The following is a 24,126-nucleotide window of genomic DNA, read 5'->3' on the forward strand; positions in this document are numbered from 1 at the left end:
AGACCATCCCTAATAGACATTTATTTAACCTACTCTTAAATATCTCCAGCGATGGAGATTCCACAACTTCCCTAGGCAGTCTATTCCAGTGTTTAACTACCCTGACAGTTAGGAACTTTTTCCTAATGTCCAACCTAAATCTCCCTTGCTGCAGTTTAAGCCCATTGCTTCTTGTTCTATCATTGGAGGCTAAGGTGAGCAAGTTTTCTCCCTCCTCCTGATGACACCCTTTTAGATACCTGAAAACTGCTATCATGTCCCCTCTCAGTCTTCTCTTTTCCAAACTAAACAAACCCAATTCCTTCAGCCTTCCTTCATAGGTCATGTTCTCAAGACCTTTAATCATTCTTGTTGCTCTTCTCTGGACCCTCTCCAATTTCTCCACATCTTTCTTGAAATGCGGTGCCCAGAACTGGACACACTACTCCAGTTGAGGCCTAACCAGCGCAGAGTAAAACAGAAGAATGACTTCTCGTGTCTTGTTTACAACACACCTGTTAATGCATCCCAGAATCACGTTTGCTTTTTTTGCAACAGTATCGCACTGTTGACTCATATTAAGCTTGTGGTCCACTATGACCCCTAGATCTCTTTCTGCCATACTCCTTCCTAGACAGTTTCTTCCCATTCTGTATGTGTGAAACTGATTGTTCCTTCCTAAGTGGAGCACTTTGCATTTATCTTTATTGAACTTCATCCTGTTTACCTCAGACCATTTCTCCAACTTGTCCAGATCATTTTGAATTTTGACCCTGTCCTCCAGAGCAGTTGCAATCCCTCCCAGTTTGGTATCGTCCGCAAACTTAATAAGCGTACTTTCTATGCCAACATCTAAATCGTTGATGAAGATATTGAACAGAACTGGTCCCAAAACAGACCCCTGCGGACCCCCACTTGTTATACCTTTCCAGCAGGATTGGGAGCCATTAACATCTACTCTGAGTACGGTTATCCAGCCAGTTATGCACCCACCTTATAGTAGCCCCATCCAAATTGTACTTTCCTAGCTTATCTATAAGAATATCATGCGAGACTGTATCAAATGCCTTACTAAAGTCTAGGTATATCACATCCACCGCTTCTCCCTTATCCACAAGGCTCGTTATCCTATCAAAGAACGCTTTCCGATTAGTTTGACACGATTTGTTCTTTACAAATCCATGCTGGCTATTCCCTATCACCTTACCACCTTCCAAGTGTTTGCAGATGATTTCTTTGATTACCTGCTCCATTATCTTCCCTGGCACAGAAGTTAAACTAACTGGTCTGTAGTTTCCTGGGTTGTTTTTATTTCCCTTTTTATAGATGGGCACTATATTTGCCCCCTTCCAGTCTTCTGGAATCTCCCCCGTCTCCCATGATTTCCCAAAGATAATAGCTAGAGGCTCAGATACCTCTTCCATTAACTCCTTGAGTATTCTAGGATGCATTTCATCAGGCCCTGGTGACTTGCAGGCATCTAACTTTTCTAAGTGATTTTTTTTACTTGCTCTTTCCTTATTTTCTCTTCTAAACCTACCCTCTTCCTGTAAGCATTCACTATACTAGACATTCCTTCAGACTTCTCAGTGAAGACCGAAACAAAGAAGTCATTAAGCATCTCTGCCATTTCCAAGTCTCCCGTTACTGTTACCCCCTCCTCATTGAGCAGTGGGCCTACCCTATCCTTAGTCTTCCTCTTGCTTCTAATGTATTGATAAAAAGTCTTCTTGTTTCCCTTTATTCCCATAGCTAGTTTGAGTTCATTTTGTGCCTTTGCTTTTCTAATCTTGCCTCTGCATTCCTGTGTTATTTGCCTATATTCATCCTTCGTGATCTGACCTAGTTTCCATTTTTTATATGACGCCTTTTTATTTTGTAGGTCACGCAAGATCTCAAGGGTAAGCCAAGGTGGTCTTTTGCCACATTTTCTATCTTTCCTAACCATCGGAATAACTTGCTTTTGGGCCCTTAATAGCGTCCCTTTGAAAAACTGCCAACTCTCCTCAGTTGTTTTTCCCCTCAGTCTTAATTCCCATGGGACCTTGCCTATCAGCTCTCTGAGCTTACCAAAATCCGCCTTCCTGAAATCCATTGTCTCTATTCTGCTGTACTCCCTTCTACCTTTCCTTAGAATTGCAAATTCTATGATTTCATGATCACTTTCACCCAAGCTTCCTTCTACTTTCAAATTCTCAACAAGTTCCTCCCTATTTGTTAAAATCAAGTCTAGAACAGCTTCCCCCCTAGTAGCTTTTTCAACTTTCTGAAATAAAAAGTTGTCTGCAATGCAGTCCAGGAACTTATTGGATAGTCTGTGCCCCGCGGTGTTATTTTCCCAACATATATCTGGATAGTTGAAGTCCCCCATCACCACCAAATCTTGGGCTTTGGATGATTTATTGTTCTTGTAGGCTGTCCCAGGTGATTGCTCATCCCACTGATGTGGGGGGGGGGGGAGTGTCCACTGGGACTAAGTATTCTTGGCAGATTTTGACTAGTCTGGGAACTTGGGGGTGGGGGAAAAGAGCTGCAGACTAATACTTGCCCAGTGTTCTGGAGTTTCTGCTGGCTGGCTGTAGGGTGAAGTGCTCTGAGTGTCTGGGGTCTGTAATAGGCAGCCACAAATGGCTCTGTGCCCACCAGATGGAAGGCCACTTGGATTGTTCTGTAAGACACGCTGGGTGAATAGGTTTACAAGGATTTGTCTGAAGTGGTTGGTCTAAAAACTGGTTGCCTGGCTTTCACATGATGTTCCGCAGCTTTGAAAATCAGGCCAAAGGTTTTCAATTGAGCTTTCAGGTGGGAGGGATAGCTCAGTGGTTTGAGCATTGGCCTGCTAAACCCAGGGTTGTGAGTTCAATCCTTGAGGGGGCCACTTAAGGATATGGGGTAAAATCAGTACTTGGCCCTGCTAGTGAAGGCAGGGGGCTGGACTCAATGACCCTTCAGGGTCCTTTCCAGTTCTAGGAGATAGGTATATCTCCATTATTAATTAAATTTCTGATGGTTGAGTGGCGCTCACAGGAACAGTTCTTTTTAGTTCAAGTCTGCACAAACTGCCTCATTCACATTGTCCACACACATGTGTGACTTTTCTGACCTTGTAATTCATTTAATTCAGACATTTAAATGAGATTTGATCATCTGGAAAAATTACTCTTAAAAACGGATTCCGTGTTTGTCATGGTATAAACCCCCACTCTGAACCTTAGCATTCAAAAGATGGGGTACCAGCATGAATTCCTCTAAGCTCATTTACCATCTTAGTACTTGTAGCACTGCCACCAACCAGGAATTCCAGTGCCTGGTACACTCTGGTCCCAAAACCTTGCCCGGGGACCCCCAAGACCCAGTCCCTCTGGATCTTAACACAAGGAAAGTAAACACTTTCCCCCACCGTTGCCTCTCCCAGGCTTCCCCTCCCTGGGTTACCGTGGAAGATCACTGTGATTCAAACTCCTTGAATCTTAAAACAGAGAGGAAAATCCACCTTCCCCCCTCCTTCTCTCTCCCTCTCCCAGACTCTCCCTGAGAGAAAAAGTAATCCTAACACAGAGAGAAATTAACCTTTCTCTCCCCCTTCCTTCCTTTCTCCCCACCAATTCCCTGGTGGATCCAGACCCAGTCCCCTGGGGTCTCACCAGAATAAAGAAACAATCAGGTTCTTAAACAGGAAAAGCTTTTAATTAAAGAAAAAACAGTAAAAATTATCTTTGTAAATTTAAGATGGAATATGTTACAGGGTCTTTCAGCTATAGACACTAGGAATACCCTCCCAGCCTAAGTATACAAGTACAAATTAAAATCCTTTCAGCAAAATACAAATTTGAACTCCTTCCAGCCAAATACACATTTGCAAATAAAGAAAACAAACATAAGCCTAACTCGCTTTATCTACCTAGTACTTCTTATTCTGGACATACAAGAGACTGTATCAGAGAGATTGGAGAGAAACCTGGTTGCATGTCTGGTCACTCTCAGAACCCAGAGAGAACAACAACCAAAATCTAACAGCACACACAAACTTCCCTCCCTCAAGATTTGAAAGTAACCTGTCCCCTGATTGGTCCTCTGGTCAGGTGACAGCCAGGCTCACTGATCTTGTTAACCCTTTACAGGCAAAAGACATGAAGTACTTCTGTTCTATTAACTCCTACTGTCTGTTTATGACAATGTTGTTGTCTGTCCCAAAGAAAAATTATGGAACAGGGTCATAAAGTCATCGTTTTTCAGAATAAAAATGCAAATCTGCTCTTTTTTTTTTTAAAAAAACGACAGAGTTCTTGTATATATTCAGTCATATAGGTAGGACCCTACCATATTCACAGCCATGAAAAATGCGTTACAGACCATGAAATCGAGTGTTATCTCCCCCCCCAATGAAATCTGATCTTTTGTGTTCTTTTAGCCTATACTATACCAATTTAATGGGGGAGACTAGAGTTTCTTAAATTGGGTGTCCTGACCCAAAAGGGAGTTGCAAGGGGGGGGTCATAAGGTTATTTAAGTAGGGGATCGTGTTATTGCCACCCTTACTTCTGCACTGTCTTCAGAACTGGGTGTCTGGAAAGCGCCAGCTATCGGCTGGACGCTCTGCTCTGAGGGCAGCGCACTGCCAGCAGCAGCGCAGAAGTAAGAGTGGCAAAGCCAGACAGTGCCTCCTTCTGCACAGCTTTCTTCAGAGAGTGGCGGCTGACTGAGGGCCCAGCTCTGCAGGCAGCAGCGCAGAAGTAAGGGTGGTGATACCATGCCATGCCATCCTTACTTCTGTGCTGATGCTGGCAGCAGACTGCCTTCAGAGCAGACCTTCTGTCCAGCAGTCTCTGCTCTCTGGCCACCTGTAGCAATGCCAGAAGTAAGGGTAGCAGCATCGCAACCTCCCCTGCCCCCCACTTCACACAATGACCTTACAACCCCCCCAACTCCTTTTTGGGTCAGGACCTCCTATGATTACGCCCTAAAATTTCAGATTTATATAGCTGAAATCATAAAACTTACAATTTTTAAAAATCCTATAACTGTGAAATTGACCAAAATGAACCCTGAATTTGGTAGGGCCCTACATCTAGGCATACTTTATTTTTATCCCTGGTGAATCAACACAGTTGCGGGAGTGAACTGGATACTTTTCTGGTTGTTTTATAACTGGAATTATTGATAGTTCCAGTGGTAGGATGATCTGTCCAAAACTCGTTGTCTTCTAATTATTTCTCCTGTTAGACCACTGCCTCTCCAGTAAAGGCAACTAAAGACAGCTTTTTAGTCTTTGAGCAGTGATAATAGAACCAGAAAGAAAACAGCTGGACTTGAACATCGCGATTGAGTTTGCAATGCTGTCTGTTAGAAAACACTTGTAAACCTGAACAAATTTGATCTGGAAATTTATTTGGACACGACGTTTTCACAATTCTCCAATATGAGTTCTACAAAGTAATTTGTTTTTCGAGCATTGACCCTCTTCTAAAGTATTGCAAGAATGTTTCAGGGCTGAAGGCTGAAAAGCCAATAAGTGGGCTGGGGGATTGGACCAAGCCCTGGAACTCTTCTCGCTTAAACCCATCTGCCCCACTTGCCGTCCCCCTTGATAACTTTACACAAAAGCTGCCAGCTTTACTGATTGGTGCAGGTCAGAACTGAAGGGGCAATAGTGTTTTGTTTTTGTGTTTTGTGGACAGATTTGATAAACTCGTAACAGGTGTTTTGTGTATTCAGTTTGTTCCGATGTTTAAAATTTTAAAGGTTTTAGCAGCAGGGGTTGACTCTCTTTAATAGCTGCATAAGAAACTGACCTTTCTAGCTGAATGAAATAAATGCCACATTTAATGGATCTTTGTGTGAAGTATTTTTCTGTTCACTTTTTGAAGAAACGCCAGTCCATAGTGGGTCGTCATCACCTATCACTCTGACTCCTAGCAAAGAAGGGAGTGCAGTATTTGCTGGCTTTGAAGGTAGAAGAAATAACGAATTCAATGAGGTAACAGCTATGCTGAAGAGGCATCTCCACAATTGGTGCCCCAAACTGATGTTAGATTTATGTGGAAAAACTTGGGACCCTGTAAAATGCAACATTTTTTTAGCAAGGCAGTAGCATCTCTATAGTTCAGAGTAAAATAGTAGTTTCATTACTTATTGGTTTATATGCTTAGTTTCCAATCCACCCATCACCCTGAAGACTTCTTTTCCATTCTGTGGCCAAGTTGGCTTTTTGTCTGTCCAACATTTACTTTAAAAATGAAGTCACTTTGAAGAGTGTGTGTGTGTGTTATATATATAAAAACACAGTAAAACCGTTAAGCTAAATACTTCTTTTAAAATTACTACTCTGAGAAATTAGTATGACTGGGAAAAATGGAGCTACTATACTTTTTTTTCTATGTACTGATGGAAAAAACAGCATTCTGTGTTTCTGCTGTTAACTCTGTAGCACTAGTTACGTAACAAAATGCTTATTCCTAGGACTGTGCTGGCATTGGTTAGATAGGCTAATGTACAAGACAATCAGGAGTGCGTTTGTGTTAGGAGGCATGGACTCTACAGTATTGTAGTGTGTACAGCGAAGCTTCGAACGGTGTTAAACAGCCTTTTTAACATCAAACAAGAAAGTTAAATAAAAGGAGGAACGTAAGAAAATATTTAAAAAAAATCTGATTGTCTTCTAATCCAGATTTCTGTGTGAATTAAGTCAGGCTATAGGCTATACTACTTTTGATCACACCTTGATATATTTTTCTAACCAGAATGTTGTATTTAGGTGTTGTCTTGGAAACTGATGCCGGAGAACTATCCCCAAAGCGATCAGCCACCTCCTCCCTCTTACATCTATGGATCTCAGCATTTGCTGCGGATGTTTGGTAAAACATAACCCTTGTTTTATGAAACATACATCTGTATGCTGTACATCTAAATTGATGGTTTTACATTACTGTTTTAATTTTTTTCCAATAGTGGCCTCAGGTAAATTTGGATCATAATTTAAAACTATTAGGTCCCATGTGCACTTAGAGAACAGCCATTTAAAAAAACTTGGTATATCTCACAGTGGTATCACAGCATTGCAAAATGGAAATTTTTGTGTTTAATGCAGTTGTCTAGTTGCAGTAAAATATTTTGAAAAATGTGCATTAGATTTTAAATACACTTAAAAAAAATTTCTTTATATGAGCATTTAAAATCTGCCTGTTGGGTATTGAAGCCACGGACAGAGTTCTGAGCTCACTTTGCTAGCTTTGTAGCTGTTACACTGGAGATAATATTTTTATATATATCTGCAGTGTATGTCAAGAAACAGAAGTAATAGTATTAACTTCCTCATTACATTTATGTACAGTAAGTGTTTTGTGGTGGTGATTGTAAATACTTTTAGAAGAGAAGCTGCTAGGAGAAAGATTTTTATATTCCTCTTTGATGAGTATTAAGTCAAATATAGGGTGAAAGCAATTAAACTGTTTAAAATGTAGACTTAAGTAGTTTTGTTTATTTCTCTGTTTGTTTACAGTTAAACTTCCAGAGATACTGGGGAAGATGTGCTTTCCTGACAAAAATCTAAAAGCTTTGGTAAAGCATTTTGAACTGTTTTTGAGGTAATTTGACATCCTATATTACGTGCAAAAATGATGAGGTAATATTGGCCTAAGCTTTCCAGGGTAACTAGTGATTTTGGATGCCTTGATTTTTGGGTGCCTGATGCAATACCCTTAAAGGCCTGTTTTTTTGTTTTTCTTTCGTTCTTTCTTCCAAGAAGCTCTGATTGCCATTGAAGATCAGACTCCTTTAAGGCATGCGATTGGGAATGCAAAAATCACTAGTCATTCTTGACAATTTAGGTCATTGACTCCATCTGGTGTAACTGCCAGAGCAAATTATTGTCCTTAAACTTTGTCATAACTTTTGTTAAGATGCTTCTGTAATTGATAGACTCAGTGGGGAAGCAGAACTGTAGTCTATGATGGGCATATAGTGGTTCAGAATTATAGCACATAAAGCTTTTATTATTGACCACCAGACACAAAATATCCCATCTATCTTGGCCTGGAAATAAATTTTATAAATGAACATTAACTTACATCTGCACAGCTTGCACTGAGGTCATAACCTGAAGATAGGGAAGTAACGCAGATACAACTGAGGGAAGAAATTTGGTCCCCAGAACCTTTGTTAAAGATGTTAACTTATTAAAAGGAAAGAACCAACTTGTATTTTAGGTCCCAACACAAGTTTGCCAAGGTTGAAGCTATAAAAATCTTGTAAACTGAATGTACTTGGTCAGGAAGGCATTGAAAGAAAATTAATAAACCTCTTTTAATGTCACATTGTGTGTGTCTTCAAAGTAGTCACACATTGAAAAGTGGTTATGTGGAACTAATGTATCAGAAGATGTGTAAGGTTATCATGTCTATTTAGTTTATGAACATATGAAATGAATTTTTTTTGTGTTGATTGTTGAAAATAAAACCAATCCTAATTGTTACAGTTTATCACAGTATAACTTTAAAGCGTATAACTACAGTTCTGGTGAGTCAGTTTTTTGATCACTTTTTTTTATTTGATAAGACCTTCCAACAGTAATCAACATTTACTTACCATAATATTGCTTCTAACAGGATCACCATTATTCAGCAGTTGGATATTGTTTTTGCTTGGATTGAATATTATTTGATGCTTAACATGCAAGGTGTTAGTTTATTGCCTTGCTGTATCTCAAGTGACCTGTGTCTGGATGACAGCTCCGCATTTCCATAATATGTACATATCTGCATTTTGTTAGATAGTAGCCTTGAAAGATTATCACATACACTTATCAGGCAAGGCACAATATGTCTGTGCATATCCTTGCCATTGGGCAAAACATTTACAGGTATTTTACACGCAAGTTATGGAGTGGGGAAAAAATTGCTTTTCACAAGTAGCTAACTAGAATTTTTGCCAAACCCTTTAGTCCATATCTATCTTAGACTTCCATCAAGTTATCATGCTGAAATTTCTACTCTTAATCACTAACATGATACCTAATTATAGATGTTGCTGAATTATTTCAAGTTTTAACTTGTAAAAATAAACTTTTCTTGTTGGTTTGTAGTGATGGTTGAGCAGAACTTTTTGCTTAGTATTTCTTTCATCTCTCTCTCATATTGCATAGTTTCTATTGCTGTCCCACTCAGTCTTCTGTATATGGGCTCAGTCATCGAAGTGTCTGAGCACCTCCTGACTGTTTTTAAAGATAAAAATAATATCCTTGACCCTATACCCTTATTTGAAAAGTTTTTGGGTACTATATTGATATCAAACATGTATTTGTGTCTTTCTACCATCCCTAGACTACTGGTAGTCTGAAACCTTTGCTTAACAAACATGGCATCACTGAAAAGTGCTTTCATTTTTCAAGGTTTACATACTGTCATTCTGCTTTTAAAGACACTCCCAATTTTATATTGAGAGTGCAGTTGCCTATAATTGACTAAATGCATTGCTCCTGAAAATCCTTTCATTTGGCTTTCAATCCAAGTCCATTTTAACTTGTTGTATTACATTTTAAGGCACTAGATGATAATGGCCTTCATATGTGATAGAGCTTTTATCACAATGTATCTTAGCCTATCTATTGAGGTTAGAGTCAGCAAGCTGATGGCACATTCAAATTGTAACTCAAAATCTTAGAAAAAGGCCTCCAACTATTTTTCTGGATTATGAAACTCTTATTACTATAGTCACTACTCTGTGTTACAAGTTTTTAAAGAAAACTAATTGTTTCATGGTGCTTCCTAAATAATTTTTGTGATATGCTTTCTAAACCAAGGAGAGTGATGCTTTTTTAAGTCTATCCCTCTCTTTTATACTGAATTATGATTTTTATAATCTGTAGACCGAAGGTGGACAAACTACGGATCCAGCGCTTCCTTGAGCGGTGCAGGGCCAGGGACAGAGCAGGCATGCAGGGAGCCTGCCGTGGCCCCGATGCATGCCACTGCCACCCCAGAGCCTGAACCCCTCCTGCACCCCAACCTCTTGCCCTGAGCCCTCTTGTGCACCCTGCACCTCTCCTGCACCCCAACCCCCTTCACTGAGCCCCCTCCTCCAGTCCGCACCCCTCCTCTTCCCCAATCCTTTGCCCTGAGTCCCTTCCTGCACACCGAACCGCCTCCCACACCCTGCACTCCCTCACGCAGCCCAACCCCCTGCCCTGCATACAATTTTCCCACCCAGATGTGGCCCTCGGCCCAAAAAGTTTGCCCACCCCTGCTGTAGACTGTTGGAAGTATTGGTTTTTAATTTGTGGGCACCTCTAAAGGAGAGTTTCTTAAATGTAGCTCTTGCTGTAGGAGAGTCTTACTCCTATTTTATTTGAATTTCTGACAATTTCTGTAAAATAGATTCTGAATTTGTGCTGTAATTGTCCCAGCAGAAAGGACCATTAGCTTTATTAGCCAGACACTAAACTGCTTTTCTTAGCAGGTATGCGAACATCTATTAAGCAAGGATATTTATAATCCAAAGTAGTTCAGTGGAGTTTTCTCGCTAGAGCAGTTGTCACCAACCAGTCGACAGTGATCAATCAGTCAATCTTAGAGGATCTCCCAGTTGATTGCAGTCTCCAGTGGGGCTGCCGCTGAGGCAGGCTCCCTGCCTGCCCCAGCCCCACACCGCTTCCAGAAGCGGCCAACATGCCCCCGGGAGGGGTGGGGGGAACAGAGGTCTCCCTCTGAGTGCTGCTCCTGCCTTCAAGCACCGCCCCTGCAGCTTCCATTGGCTAGTTGTGGGGAGCTGTGGCCAATGGGAGCTGCAGGGGCAGTGCTTGCATAAAGGGGTAGTGTGCTGAGCCACGTGCCCCCTCCTCCAGGGGCCCCGGGGTATGTTGGCCCCTTCTGGGAGTGGCGTGGGTCCAGGGTAGGCAGGGAGCCTGCTCTAGCAGCAGCCATGCTGCGCCACCAACCAGGAGCCACCGGAGGTGAGTGCTGCCTGGTGGGAGGCTGCACCCTGTCCTAGACCAGTACAGGTTCGAGTAAGTTTTTGATCGAGTGAGGAAAATGAAAATGTGACAAATTGAAAGTTCAAAACCATGTGGCCATTTATTGATGGGGGATAAGTTGCAACTTGGGCTGGGGAGGAGAGCTTTTACCAACTAACAATACTATTAGAATGAGAATATTTACACAACTTGAAACAATCTATTTACAACCAACAACAGGAAACCAAATGATCTGTGATTAACTGCTCACCAGAAATTAGAGCAGATACACCAAACTGAGTAAACTATATACATTAACCAAATATTGTAAAGTACAACAATTAATCACAATAGCCATCAATACAACAATTTTACTTTCATATACTATATACATAACTTGGTACCAAGTAAAAGAGGGGAAAAAGGAAGAAGCTAAGCAGACAGAATATTTACAGCAATTAGAATGCATATACCACACTCCAGGCGCAGCTAACCAGCAGTACAGACACCAAGGGCATAATGAATTGGCGGGAAATAATCCGTAACGACACGACCCGAGCCGGCTAAATCCGCAGGAAACCCTTCTGGCTGAAAGGGTGATCAGGCCTTCCAGCTAACATGCGGATACTCCTGCAGATTTTGGCGCGAGACATGGTTTTATTCGAAGGCTCTTACTCGTGTCAGCATCTGATTGGTCCCTAGCTCCTTCACCTTCCAGGTTCTGAGCTGGAGCCCTCCACGTAAACAGGATCTGCACATGGCACACTACCCTTATGCACACGGCACGCTGGTATTTTTGCACAGGGCACTAGCCTGACCCCTAGGTGACCAGTCAAAAAGAGCAGGAAAATGCACACAGCACTATAATGTAGCACACCGCACTATGATGTTGCACACGGTACCAGTGTGACCTTTTGACCGACATTTGTCCAAACAGATGCCGTGTTTGAGCATAGGCTTTAGGGCTGCAACACACCCCAGACCTCATCTGTCTCCCAGAGCCATTACCCCATATCCCCTCCTGCACCCTGAACCCCCTCCTCTTCCCCAAGCCTCAGCCCTGACCCCCCTCCCAGAGCCAGCACCCTGTACCCCCTCCACCCCAACACTCTGCCCCAGCCAGGAGCCCCCTTCTGCACCTGAGCTCTCTCCCAGAGCTTGCACCCTTCACCCTCTCCTGCACCCCTGCCCCAGGCTCATCCCAGAGCTCCTTCCCACACTGCAAACCCCTCCCAAACCCCAACCCCTTATCCCAGCCCAGTGAAAGTGAGTGACGGTGGGAGAGAGTGAGCAGCGGGGGGGATAGAGTAAGTGGGGTGGGACTTTGGGGAAGGGGCAGGGGCAGGGGCATGGTAGATCCTGGATTGCTCTTAAAGTCAAAAAGTGATCTTGGGCGTAAAAATGTTGGAGACCACTGCCCTAGAGAATATAATTTGGAAAAACTCAGAACTTCAGAACCTTAATTTTAAAGGTAAAAATAACTATTTTTAAAATTGTCAGATTAGTCCTTAACAAAGGAGAAATTGAGTGAAGAGAACTTAACTCTTTAGGTTGGCTTTCTCCTCATATTGTATATGCTAGCAGTCCTCTAGATGACTAGTGACTATACAGTAAGGAGTCTCTTTTCCCTCTCTCCTGCACTTGGAGTGAGATTTATTTTGCCTTTAATAAATAGGAGCTGAGTTTGTTAGAGACAAGTAGCTTACCCACCTGACGACAGTTCAGTGAACATCTTGATGAGAAGCTGCACAGTTCAGAATGGCAGGTTGAAGTTCTCTCCTTTTTTCTTTAAATTGTGGCTGATCGAAGGGAGAAGATCTACACTGTCCATATAGTATAACAGTGTTCCTAACCCCCCTTTAAACTAACCAGTATAGATCAGGCATAAGTAGTTTACTATTACACTGTTGGCATGAACCATGTTTAAGTTTTATTTAAGAAAAAAATCAGTTAAACATTTTGATCTCTAGTGTAGACAGGGATTTAATCTCTGAATTTTAGAGAGATGAATTTAGTGTTTAAATTTATAGTATCACTTAAGTCTCTGGGCTATTGCAGTTTGTCCTGAATTGAGAAACTTTCTTTGATATACCACTTTTGTCTGGAAGCTTATTTTACACTACATTTACTCACAGCCTGATGGATGTTATAAATGAGATACTGCTCTGTAATACTTCTCAGTCAAACATCAGATTGCTTCTGGACATGACTGATTTCAGTTTTTCAGAATAAATATATTGTAGTAAGAAATATAGAAAATATACACTGTTTTTTCATTAAAAGAACAGCGTACCCATTCTGCTCAGCAGAGCAGTTTTACAGACTGTATTGAGCATTTCTTCATGTACCGTTAAGAAATGAGTTTTAAGTACAGTACTCTTTTTGAAAATGTTCAAATTAAAACTGGCACTTGAGAAAACACTGACCCTGAGTCCTAAACAGTTCAAAACACTTGCTTTAAGAAGTAAAACTGGGTTGCAATTGAGGCTAGTGCCTAACTTGCCATTTCTTGGTTCTGATAATAGTGAGAGTAATCTATCAGTAATAGCTTCCAGTCCTACGCTTCAGTGAATCAAGGCAGCTTGGGTCAGGGGCGGCTCCAGGCACTAGCACGCCAAGCTTGTGCTTGGGGCGGCAAGCTGCGGGGGACGCTCTGCCAGTCACCGTGAGGGCGGCAGGCAGGTTGCCTTCAGCAACATGCCTGCGGAGGGTCCGCTGGTCCTGCGGCTTTGGCGGACCTCCTGCTGGCTGCCACCGAATTCGTAGGACTGGGGACCTCCTGCAGGCAAGCCACCAAAGGCAGCCTGCCTGCTGTGCTTGGGGCGGCAAAATACCTAAAGCCGCCCTTGGCTTGGGTTAAAGTGGTCATGAAACAGTAGAGTTCATAATTCTATGGTAGGAGGGAAAACAGCACAACAAAGATAATAGATTTCAAGAAGGTGGACTTGAGCAAATTCAGGAATTTGGTAGGTCAGATCCCATGGGAAGCAAGTCTAAGGGGAAAAACAGTTTTTCAAAGAGACATTATTAATGACACACACGAGCAAACTATCCCACTGCATAGGAAAGATAGGAAGTATGGTGAGACACCCTCCTGGCTTAACAAGGAGATCTTCAATCATCTGAAACTCAAAAACGAAGATTGGTAGAGGGCAAATATAGTGCCAGTCTATAAGGGGATTACAGATCAGTCAGTTTAACTTCAGTACCTGGAAAGATAATGGAGCAAATAATCAAGCAATCAGTTTCCAGACACCTAGAAGATAATAAGGTGATAAGTAAGTCTGGATTTGTTAAGAACAAGCTTGTCAAACCAGCCTAATAGTTTTCTTTGACAGGGTAAGAAACCTTGTGGATAGGGGGGAAGTGGTTGATGTGCTATATTTTCACATATATATATTTAGGGAGTACAGTTATAAAGTTTGAGAACGATACCAAGCTGGGAGGGGTTGCAAATGCTGTGGAGGATAGGATTGTAATTCAAAATGATCTGGACAAACTGGAGAAATGGTCTGGAGTAAATAGGATGAAATCCAATAAGGACAAATGCAGAGTATTCCACTTCGGAACAGGCAGTTGTACACACACAAAATGGGAAATGACTGCCTGGGATGGAGTGCTGCAGAAAGGTATCTGGAGGTCATAGTAGATCACAAACTAAATATGAGTCAACATTGTAACACTGCTTTTTTTTTTTTTTTTTTTTTTTTTGCACATCATTCTGGGATGTATCTGCGGGAGTGTTGTAAGCAAGAAATAATTCTTCCACTGTATTCTGTGATGATAAGGCCTCAGTTGGAGTATCATGTCCAGTTCTCGGTGCCACATTTCAGGAAAGATGTAGACAAATAGGCAAAAATCCAGAAAGCAACAAAAATGATTAAAGGTATGGAAAACATGACCTGTGAGGAAAGACTGAAAAAGACAGGGTTGTTTAGTCTTGAGAAGAGAAGACTGAGGGGGAGGGACAAGTTTTCAAGTACATAAAAGGTTTTTTACAAGGAGGAGGATGAAAAATGGATCTTGTTAACCTCTGAGGATAGGACAAGAAACAGTGGGCTTAAATTGCAGCAGTTGAGGCTGAGGTTGTATATTAGGAAAAACTTTCTGTTAGGATAGTTAAGCATTGGAACAAATTGTCTAGGGAGGCTGTGGAATTTCCATCATTGGAGGTTTTTAATAACAGGTTAGACAAACACCTGTAAGGAGTGGTCTAGTTATTACTTAGTTCTGCCTTAAGTGCAGGGGACTGGGCTAGATGACCTGTTGAGATCCCATCAAGTTCTACATTTGTATGATTTTTATCACTAGGTTCATAGAGGTATGTGCATATTTGGTGACACTGAAATTAGGTCTGTAAGATGGTCATGTCCTACACAGAACCAGGAGAAGAGGTGACTTGAGAGAGATGAGATTTAGTATGAGACTTTATTTTTCCATAACCATCTGATGGGTAGCATAACCTATGAGAGGCAGATTTTTCTTGCTTAACATTGTTCTGAGATATGAAGGCTGTTGCCACATAAGCACAATTAATGAGGGGAAATTTTAATTTCTCTAGTAGATCCATGTGTCCAGGAATTCTCACCCTTGGGACTTCATAGTTCTGTAATGGCACTGGGTGTAACCCCCCCAGTTCAAACCTTTTCTGACTTAGTGAATTTAAGATAGTGGATGCTGGTGCAGGAACTCCTTTTATTCACAGTGTACAGTAGCACGTATCACCTATGACAGCTATCTCAAACCTTCCTGCCACATACCATGGGTATAGTGTAAGAATTCCCCCCCATCCCCCAGTTATGTAATTTCAGTCTATTTTTAATAAAATATGCTATGGGGCTGTAAATTTTTTGGAGCAGATGTCACAGATTTCTGTCTGTCATGCGAGGCACCTAGCATACCTTGATATGCTGTTTAAATAATAGAAGATGGTATTAGTGTGAGCTTCCGCACCCATTTGCCATAATTCTGATCTAGAGCAGCCACCTCTCAAAGAAAGGGTAAGTTCACGTTCTTTCCTCCGATATCCTTGGTATCTGTGAGCAAAAGGTACCAGTTGTAATTAATCTTCTGTGTTGTGGACACGTCTCTACTGGAACTGGTCTTTCAGTCAAATCTATTTGTTTCATGTAGGTCCTTGAACAGCTTCCAGAAGACTACAGCTATTCACCATTCCTCTTATTCACTACTTTTCTTCTATTTATTCATTAGGATTTAGAGAAAAGTATGTTAGTTCCTAAAATGACACTTCTGAAAAGTTCCAATAAATGTATCTTTGCGAGTCCAACGTGTGGCTTTTCAGATTATAGGAAAGTGCTTTCCTAGTAGTCCATAGCTTTTTCTATTAGAATCTAATAATCTTATTAAAACTCAGTAAATCCTGTAGGCGGCTATTTCATTGCATCCCTTAAAGCTTTCTTTTAAGAATATTTTAAAGCAGCTTACTTCCTGTACTGCCGGTCTGAAACCTTTTGTATTATGGCAGTAAATAATTTTATTTCTTTTCATACTTTGAATATTTTCCAGGTAGAGAGTAACGTCAATATTTGACAAAAGTATACATGAGTTTAATCTTATGAGACCAATGAGCAAAATCTTGTGTGTGATTATTTTCTGTTGAAAATCAAAGTTGTTGCAGAAGATGTGACTTTACGAAAAATGTCCACTGGATTGTGCAGCCATCCTATTTCTAGAAGTAATAAGTAATTTTGTTACTCGTAGTAGTCTGTTGTGTCCACTAGTCTGTGCTAATGTGCAATTAATGTTAAGCAGTTGTGCTACTAGAAGCTTCATACAAGTGTGATAAGGTTACAGATTTCAGATATTCAGCTGATAAATGTTTAATGGAATATTTTGAATATTTTAAGAAAAGATGTTTGCTACTGAGCTGGGAAGATGAGGTGAGTTGAAATATTCTGAGATAAGAGCTGGTTAAAAGTGGTTATTTAACAAATGTGAACTCTGTCAGGAGCCTGGTTCTGTTGCTGTTTCTCATGTTGAGTAGTGCTTTATTCTCGTGAATAATCTCTCTAATTTCAGTGTAAAAACTCTGATTAAAGTTTTAAGTAAAGGCAAGTGTTGTAGAGAACTCCTTTCCGTGGTTGCTCTAGTCTGTTTCTATTTAAAATGAAAGATAAACTTCTGAGTTTTTAGTAATTAATGTATTTGTTTAAATTTTGATTGCCTTATGTGTAGAATCTTCTTTTTCAGTATTCTTTGCTGCTTCAGTTTTCTTAATATACAAGATCAAAAGAAATTACTTATTTAAGGGGAGCTTAGTGAGGAGTAAGGTTGGAGAAATGTACAGTTTTTTTATACATTATACGCTGAACATCATTGGTACCACTTTCATCTAGATCGTATATACTGAAGTATTTATTATACTAAATTTACTGACTGCAGTTCTGGTTTCTAACAGATAACTCCTGTCCAAGAGCCAAGCACAATGGGGCCAGATTGCACATTTGAACATGGGTAGGGAAGCACTGAAAAAGTATGGCTAATAGTTGGAAATACTAAGTGATAAAAACTTTTTTTTATTTTTTACAGGGATTATTTTTGAGAAGGAGGGGTTTTGTTTTGTTTTTTTACTAAACTTGTCCATTCCCAAACCCTGGTTTCATGTGCATGTGTCCCAGAGAAGAGGGGAGCTTGTCAGTTTTAGTAGCTCTTTCCTCAAGCATTGGTGGCTGCACCATTGCTTCCTGGGCTTAGCTCTCCAGGCTACACTGCTTGGGTCTCCCTCATGTTTCTGTATCAAAGCTGGGTTCCAGGTGAGGCTTCCAACCCCCTTTTTTTGCATGGCTTCATGGAAGAGTGAAGGGAATGTTCACTGTAAGCCAGGTAACTTCCTCTTATGGGGAGAGCTGGAAAACAAGAGGCAGGTCACAGCAGAAAAAGGAGACAACAAAATGTCACCCTGCTGCAACAAAATGATGCATTTTGTGGCATCTTGGAAAAATGCCAAATTAAGTGGCCGTGGAACTGCAGTGTCTACAAAAGAACAAGTATGTGTGGAATCAGGGCCTGCCCTAGACCAAATGGTACCCCAAGCAAGGAGTGTCTTCGGTGCCCCCCCGTTAAACTTTTGAGTACCTTATTTGTTATCACAGTTGTAGTCCATTTCATGATTTTGATGCACTATTTGCATGCATTATTTATCCCTATCATATGAGATGATAAATTTGCACACTAGGATCTGTAAATCTATATTTATCATGCAATGTATAAGCAAATAAAATTTAGTTTCCTCTAAGTTTATAGAAACTTTTTAATTTTAAGAATAACTGAAATGTACTAACATCAAAAACTGAACAGTGTACCAACATTGGGTGGACCCCAGTATTAAATATTACAGTGGACCTTAGAATGTTAACCCTAGTCCTCTAGTTCAGAAGGTCATTTTCTTGCCTTAGCCCTCATAAACTGAATCACAGCATCAGAGAGATCCAGGGATTGGCCAGTGGCATTTTCAAGCGGTAAAATAGCAAGCGATGTCAGCCTTGTTGGCAATCGTCGATCAAAGATATGTTTTAGTGAGCATGAGTTTTGAAAAGCTGTGCTCATCACTTGCGACTCTGACTGGCACCATGAGCAGAATCCTCAAACCTATCCATACATTAGTGTCCTTCAGTTCTGCATCTTGAATGAATTGGAGAACTTGGAGTGGAGAGTGCCGCTCTGTGTCAAAATGTAACAGGTGTTGTCTGGTTTGACATAGAGGTCTTTATCATTGACATCTGAATATTCCCCACATGTCAGTGTCTGATGAAGGACCATACAATTGTTCAAGAGTGTTTTACAGTATACTGGAGCTTATTACGGTCATAGAAAACTCCTCAGGTCTTACTGTGGTGCTTCATTTATCTGAACCTTTCTTCGGTGGACACTTGAGCAGTATCAGTGAGCAAGCAAAAAACTCTCGAATTTTTCTTTTGAGTTTCCCATTACCTCATCTCTTCCCCCATAACCAAACTTTCTCTTCTTCCGATGAATACGAGTTTTCTTGAAGACCGGCTGAACTCCTAAGTTTTCCACCATTTCTTTGCCAACAGTGATGGCATCTTCAAATCCATTGTCTCTCATAGACTCATAGGTCAGAAGGGACCAATATGATCATCTAGTCTGACCTCCTGCACAAGGCAGGCCACAGAACCCTACCCATCCACTTTTATACAACCCCTAATCCTGGACTGAGTTATCGAAATCCTCAAAACTGGTTTGAAGACCTCAAACTGCAGAGACTCCACCAGCAAGCGACCCATGCCCCACGCTGCAGAGGAAGGCGAAAAACCTCCAGGGCCCCTGCCAATCCGCCCTGGAGGAAAATTTCTTCCCGACCCCAAATATGGCGATCAGCTAAACCCTGAGCATGTGGGCAAGACTCACCAGCGAGTACCCAAAAAGGAATTCTCTGCAGTAACTCAGTTCCCATCCCATCCAACATCTCCCCGCAGACCACTGAGCAGACTTATCTGGTGATAATCCAAGATCAGTTGCCCAAATTAAACTACCCTATCATAACATCCCCTCCATATACTTATCCAGCTTAGTCTTGAAGCCAGATAAGTCTTTTGCCCCCACTACTTCCCTCGGAAGCCTGTTCCAAAACTTCACTCCCCTAAAGGTTAGAAACCTTCATCTAATTTCATGTCTAAACTTCCTAATATCCAGTTTGTACCCATTCGTCCTCGTGCCTACATTAGAACTAAACTTAAATAATTCCTCTCCCTCCCTAACGTTAACCCCGCTGATATATTTATATAGAGCAAGCATATCCCCCCGCAGCCTTCTTTTGGCCAGGCTAAACAAGCCAAGCTCTTTGAGGATTGCTAATGTAGTTCCTATTTTTAAGAAAGGGAATAAAAGTGATCCGGGTAATTATAGGCCTGTTAGCTTGACATCTGTAGTATGCAAGGTCTTGGAAAAAATTTTAAGGGAGAAAGTAGTCAAGGACATAGAGGTCAATGGTAATTGGGACGAATTGCAACACGGATTTAGTAAAGGTAGATCGTGCCAAACCAATCTGATCTCCTTCTTTGAGAAGGTGACGGATTACTTAGATAAAGGAAATGCGGTAGATATAATTTACCTAGATTTCAGTAAGGCGTTCGACACGGTTCCGCACGGGGAACTGTTAGTCAAATTGGAAAAGATGGGAATGAATATGAAAGTTGTAAGTTGGATAAGGAACTGGTTAAAGGGGAGACTCCAGAGGGTCGTATTGAAAGGTGAATTGTCAGGCTGGAAGGAGGTCACTAGTGGAGTCCCTCAAGGATCGGTTTTGGGACCGATCTTATTTAACCTTTTTATTACTGACCTTGGCACAAAGAGCGGGAATGTGCTAATAAAGTTTGCGGATGACACGAAGCTGGGGGTATTGCTAACACGGAGAAGGACAGGGATACTATTCAGGAAGATCTGAACCACCTTGTAAACTGGAGTAATAGAAATAGGATGAAATACAATAGTGAAAAGTGCAAGGTTATGCATTTAGGAATTAATAATAAGAATTTTGGATATACGTTGGGGGTGCATCAGTTGGAAGCGACGGAGGAGGAGAAGGACCTTGGGGTGCTGGTTGATAGCAGGATGACTATGAGTCGCCAATGTGATACGGCTGTTAAAAAAGCAAATGCGATTTTGGGATGCATCAGGCGGGGTATTTCCTGCAAGGATAAGGAGGTGTTAGTACCGTTATACAAGGCGTTGGTGAGACCCCATCTGGAATACTGTGTGCAGTTCTGGTGTCCCATGTTAAAGAAGGATGAATTCAAACTGGAACAGGTTCAGAGACGGGCTACAAGGATGATCCGAGGAATGGAAAAACTGCCTTATGAAAGGAGACTCAAAGAGCTTGGCTTGTTTAGCCTGGCCAAAAGAAGGCTGCGGGGGGATATGCTTGCTCTATATAAATATATCAGGGGGGTTAACGTTAGGGAGGGAGAGGAATTATTTAAGTTTAGTACCAATGTAGGCACGAGGACGAATGGGTATAAACTGGATATTAGGAAGTTTAGACTTGAAATTAGACGAAGGTTTCTAACCATTAGGGGAGTGAAGTTCTGGAACAGCCTTCCGAGGGAAGTAGTGGGGGCAAAAGACTTTCCTGGCTTTAAGACAAAGCTTGATAAGTATATGGAGGGGATGTTATGATAGGATTGTTAATTTGGGCAATTGATCTTGGATTACCACCAGATAGGTCTGCTCAATGATCTGCAGGGAGATGTTGGATGGCATGGGAACTGAGTTACTGCAGAGAATTCCTTCTTGGGTGCTGGCTGGTGACTCTTGCCCACATGCTCAGGGTTTAGCTGATCGCCATATTTGGGGTCGGGAAGGAATTTTCCTCCAGGGCGGATTGGCAGGGGCCCTGGAGGTTTTTCGCCTTCCCCTGCAGCGTGGGGCACGGGTCGCTTGCTGGTGGTTTCTCTGCAGCTTGAGGTCTTCAAACCAATTTTGAAGATTTCAATAACTCGATCCTGGGATAGGGGTTGTTATAAAATTGGATGGGTGGGGTTCTGTGGCCTGCCTTGTGCAGGAGGTCAGACTAGATGATCAGATTGGTCCCTTCTGACCTATGAGTCTATGAGTCTCCTTTCATAAGGCAGGTTTTCTCTGTAGGCCACAACAAAATCAAGGCAACTTCTCATCAAAATAGTAGCAGTTGTCATGTCCATTGACTGAGTTTGTAATGCCTTACTTGGAACAGGATATCATCCAAACCACAGTTGAGACCAGAAATTTGAAGTCAGTGATCTGGTTTGGCTAGCTTTGTGCCTTGTTGAATTCTGGCCTCAGCTTTACTCGAGTGCACCAGTTCCATCCAGGCATTGTAAACCTCAGTCACTTGGTAGCTCACTGGTCTTATGCTGTCAATGTGGCTTTCCCAGCAAGAGCCACTTATCAACTTCATGGTCAGATTTGTAACGTCTGTGAGGATCTTCCATCTGATAGTTGATGCTGAAAACAAGATATTTATCCTTTGCAGTACTCTGAAGAGGGATACTGAATCTAAAGATAACACTGCATCTGACACAACTAGGCTGGGAGAATGGCAGCTACAAGGCACGAAAGAAAGCTCTTGGATTCAGCACAAGGACCTTTGTCTGGATGCCACTGTTTCTTCCTTCATGTTCATGCCATTGTTGTAGCCTTGACCACAGCAGTCCTGAAGCTTTATTTTATTCAAAACATTGATGAACAGTTCTGCTAGGTCTTTTCCAGTACTCATCCACAGACCGGAAACAGATAAAGCATTCGTTTACTTGGCTATAGCCTTCCTCCTCAACAACAAATCTTACTGTAAACATCTTTTCACAGTGTCTAATATCAGGAATGCAGTCCATTATTTTGGTATAGTACTTCATTTTGCTGAGCTGCATCAAACACCTTCCTTGCCATAAGGTCAATCAATTTGTTTTGAATAATTTTGCTGCAGTAATAGTCCATAGCTTCTTTACAAACTTCTATACATAGGTGCTCACGCATGACATCATCGTATTTCCCCAGGAGCTCTACCAAACTGAGGAAATTACCGTTATGCTCAGTGAACAACTTATCTGGCCAGCCCTGGAAAGCCAAATTATTCTTTGCCAGGAAGAGGATAATTGAGATCAGACGCTTGAGCACATTCCTCCAATGCTGGGTTTCTGTATTAATGTTGCATAGGTTTTCTGCATCTGTGCATTTATTCAGCTTGAGTCTAGAGTTGACTGACATCCATTTGGCGTAAGCTGTAAAATTGTTAGGTGACTTTTCATGTTGCTTCAGAGAATCAGCTAAATTATGCCAGCGATTGTAATCGGAAAGTGCAAGCAGTGACTTGGCATTCTTGTCAATTCTTTTGTAACAAAACCAGAACGTTTTGTCCGTTGGTATTGAGTAGCTAACACCAATTCAGTTTCTCACCATTCTCAAGCACTCTTTCAGTGCGACTTAGAGAAGTGTTGCTTCTACTCATTTGCTGGTAATGTTATATTCTCAATTTTTTTTTCTTGGCCTGTTCAAAATTGTATTATCATTATCAGCAGCATTTGGATCACTGACCATAAAGCAGAATCTAATGTATTGATTGTAGTGTGCAGGTTTTTCTCACTACCGTTTGTCATCATGCGAGGCTAATTCTTTATTGTTTCTCTCCTTTTCATGTAAACTAGATTCTTCTTTGTCATCACTCTCCTTTACAATGCCAGGAAAACTGGATGATTCTCCATCACTTTCCTCACATTTCATTCCTTATCTTCAGGTAAAGCTGTTAATTCCTTAGTAATAGGACTTCCATTATTTACACTTTGCTCCTCAATTTCTTCTGCCCTGGGACAATCGGTATTGCCTAAAGCCTGGTCTATGTTCTGCTTCAGATGTTCTCCCATCAAATTTTCCTGTTGCTGCAAACTGGATTACAGTTGAGCTTTTCACTTCCTTTACTGAACTCCTCAAGGCTTCTTCGGGGGCATCTATTATTTCTTACAGAGGAAAACAGACAATGGTAGGGAGCAAAAGTCTATGTTCCGCAGCCTTAGAAAGTCATCAAACGTGTTAAGCATGGCAAAAGAAGTAACAGTATTTGTTATATTGTTGTGTAGATAGGTGTTTTGATAGATATCTCTGGCATTTCTGTCTTCATGTCTTAAAACACAAGTATACTTTCACAATTATACAATGAAACAAGGATCACAATATTGCAGTTGGGCTCTCATTTTCCTTCAGTTTGCTGACTTATATCTTGCTGACTGACTGGCAAATCCCCACCCCTTATATACTCACAGGGGCATGGCTGACAACATTGTAGGAGGTTTGAGGAAAGTGTATTTCTCAAAGTCTGGAAGGTTCCATGAGATTTTTACAAAGGTCCAGAACGTTGTAGAAGATTAGTGAAAAATGAATCCACATATGGAATACCTGAAACATTTTACTTCAAACAGTCTATTTTCCCTTTTGTCACTAACAGCAAAAAGAGCACCCGAGCCCAGCACCCCAGGTGATTGCCTGGCTTGCCTGGCCTTAAATCCATTCCTGTGTGGGAGTGACGGGTCAATGTCTGTGTGTGAATTAAAAATCCATGAAAGAAGGGCTAATTCTGAAGCACTTAGAGGAGAGGAAAGTGATCAGGAACAATCAGCATGGATTCACCAAGGGCAAGTCATGCCTGACTAACCTGATTGCCTTCTATGAGGAGATAACTGGGTCTGTGGATGAGG

The 24,126-nt window shown here is 41.4% G+C and overlaps 1 protein-coding gene across 6 annotated transcripts in view; it reads left to right on the forward strand.

Moving 5' to 3' along the window:
• Window positions 1–24,126, forward strand: part of MSL3 (MSL complex subunit 3) — a 43,180-nt gene that overhangs the window by 14,409 nt on the left and 4,645 nt on the right. For 4 of the 6 annotated variants that reach the window (XM_030572747.1, XM_030572774.1, XM_030572794.1 and 1 more), the window contains 3 exons: window positions 5,847–5,956; window positions 6,734–6,833; window positions 7,478–7,562. In XM_030572747.1, coding sequence (XP_030428607.1) covers window positions 5,847–5,956; window positions 6,734–6,833; window positions 7,478–7,562 — 295 coding nt within the window. Of the gene's footprint in view, window positions 1–1,249; window positions 1,252–5,846; window positions 5,957–6,733; window positions 6,834–7,477; window positions 7,563–23,082; window positions 23,172–24,126 lie in introns of those variants that run through there. The other 2 variants (XM_030572764.1, XR_004001620.1) reach the window with 2 other exon arrangements.

This window comes from Gopherus evgoodei, chromosome 1, assembly GCF_007399415.2.
Source record: "Gopherus evgoodei ecotype Sinaloan lineage chromosome 1, rGopEvg1_v1.p, whole genome shotgun sequence".
In the NCBI taxonomy this organism is placed as follows: Eukaryota; Metazoa; Chordata; order Testudines; family Testudinidae; genus Gopherus; species Gopherus evgoodei.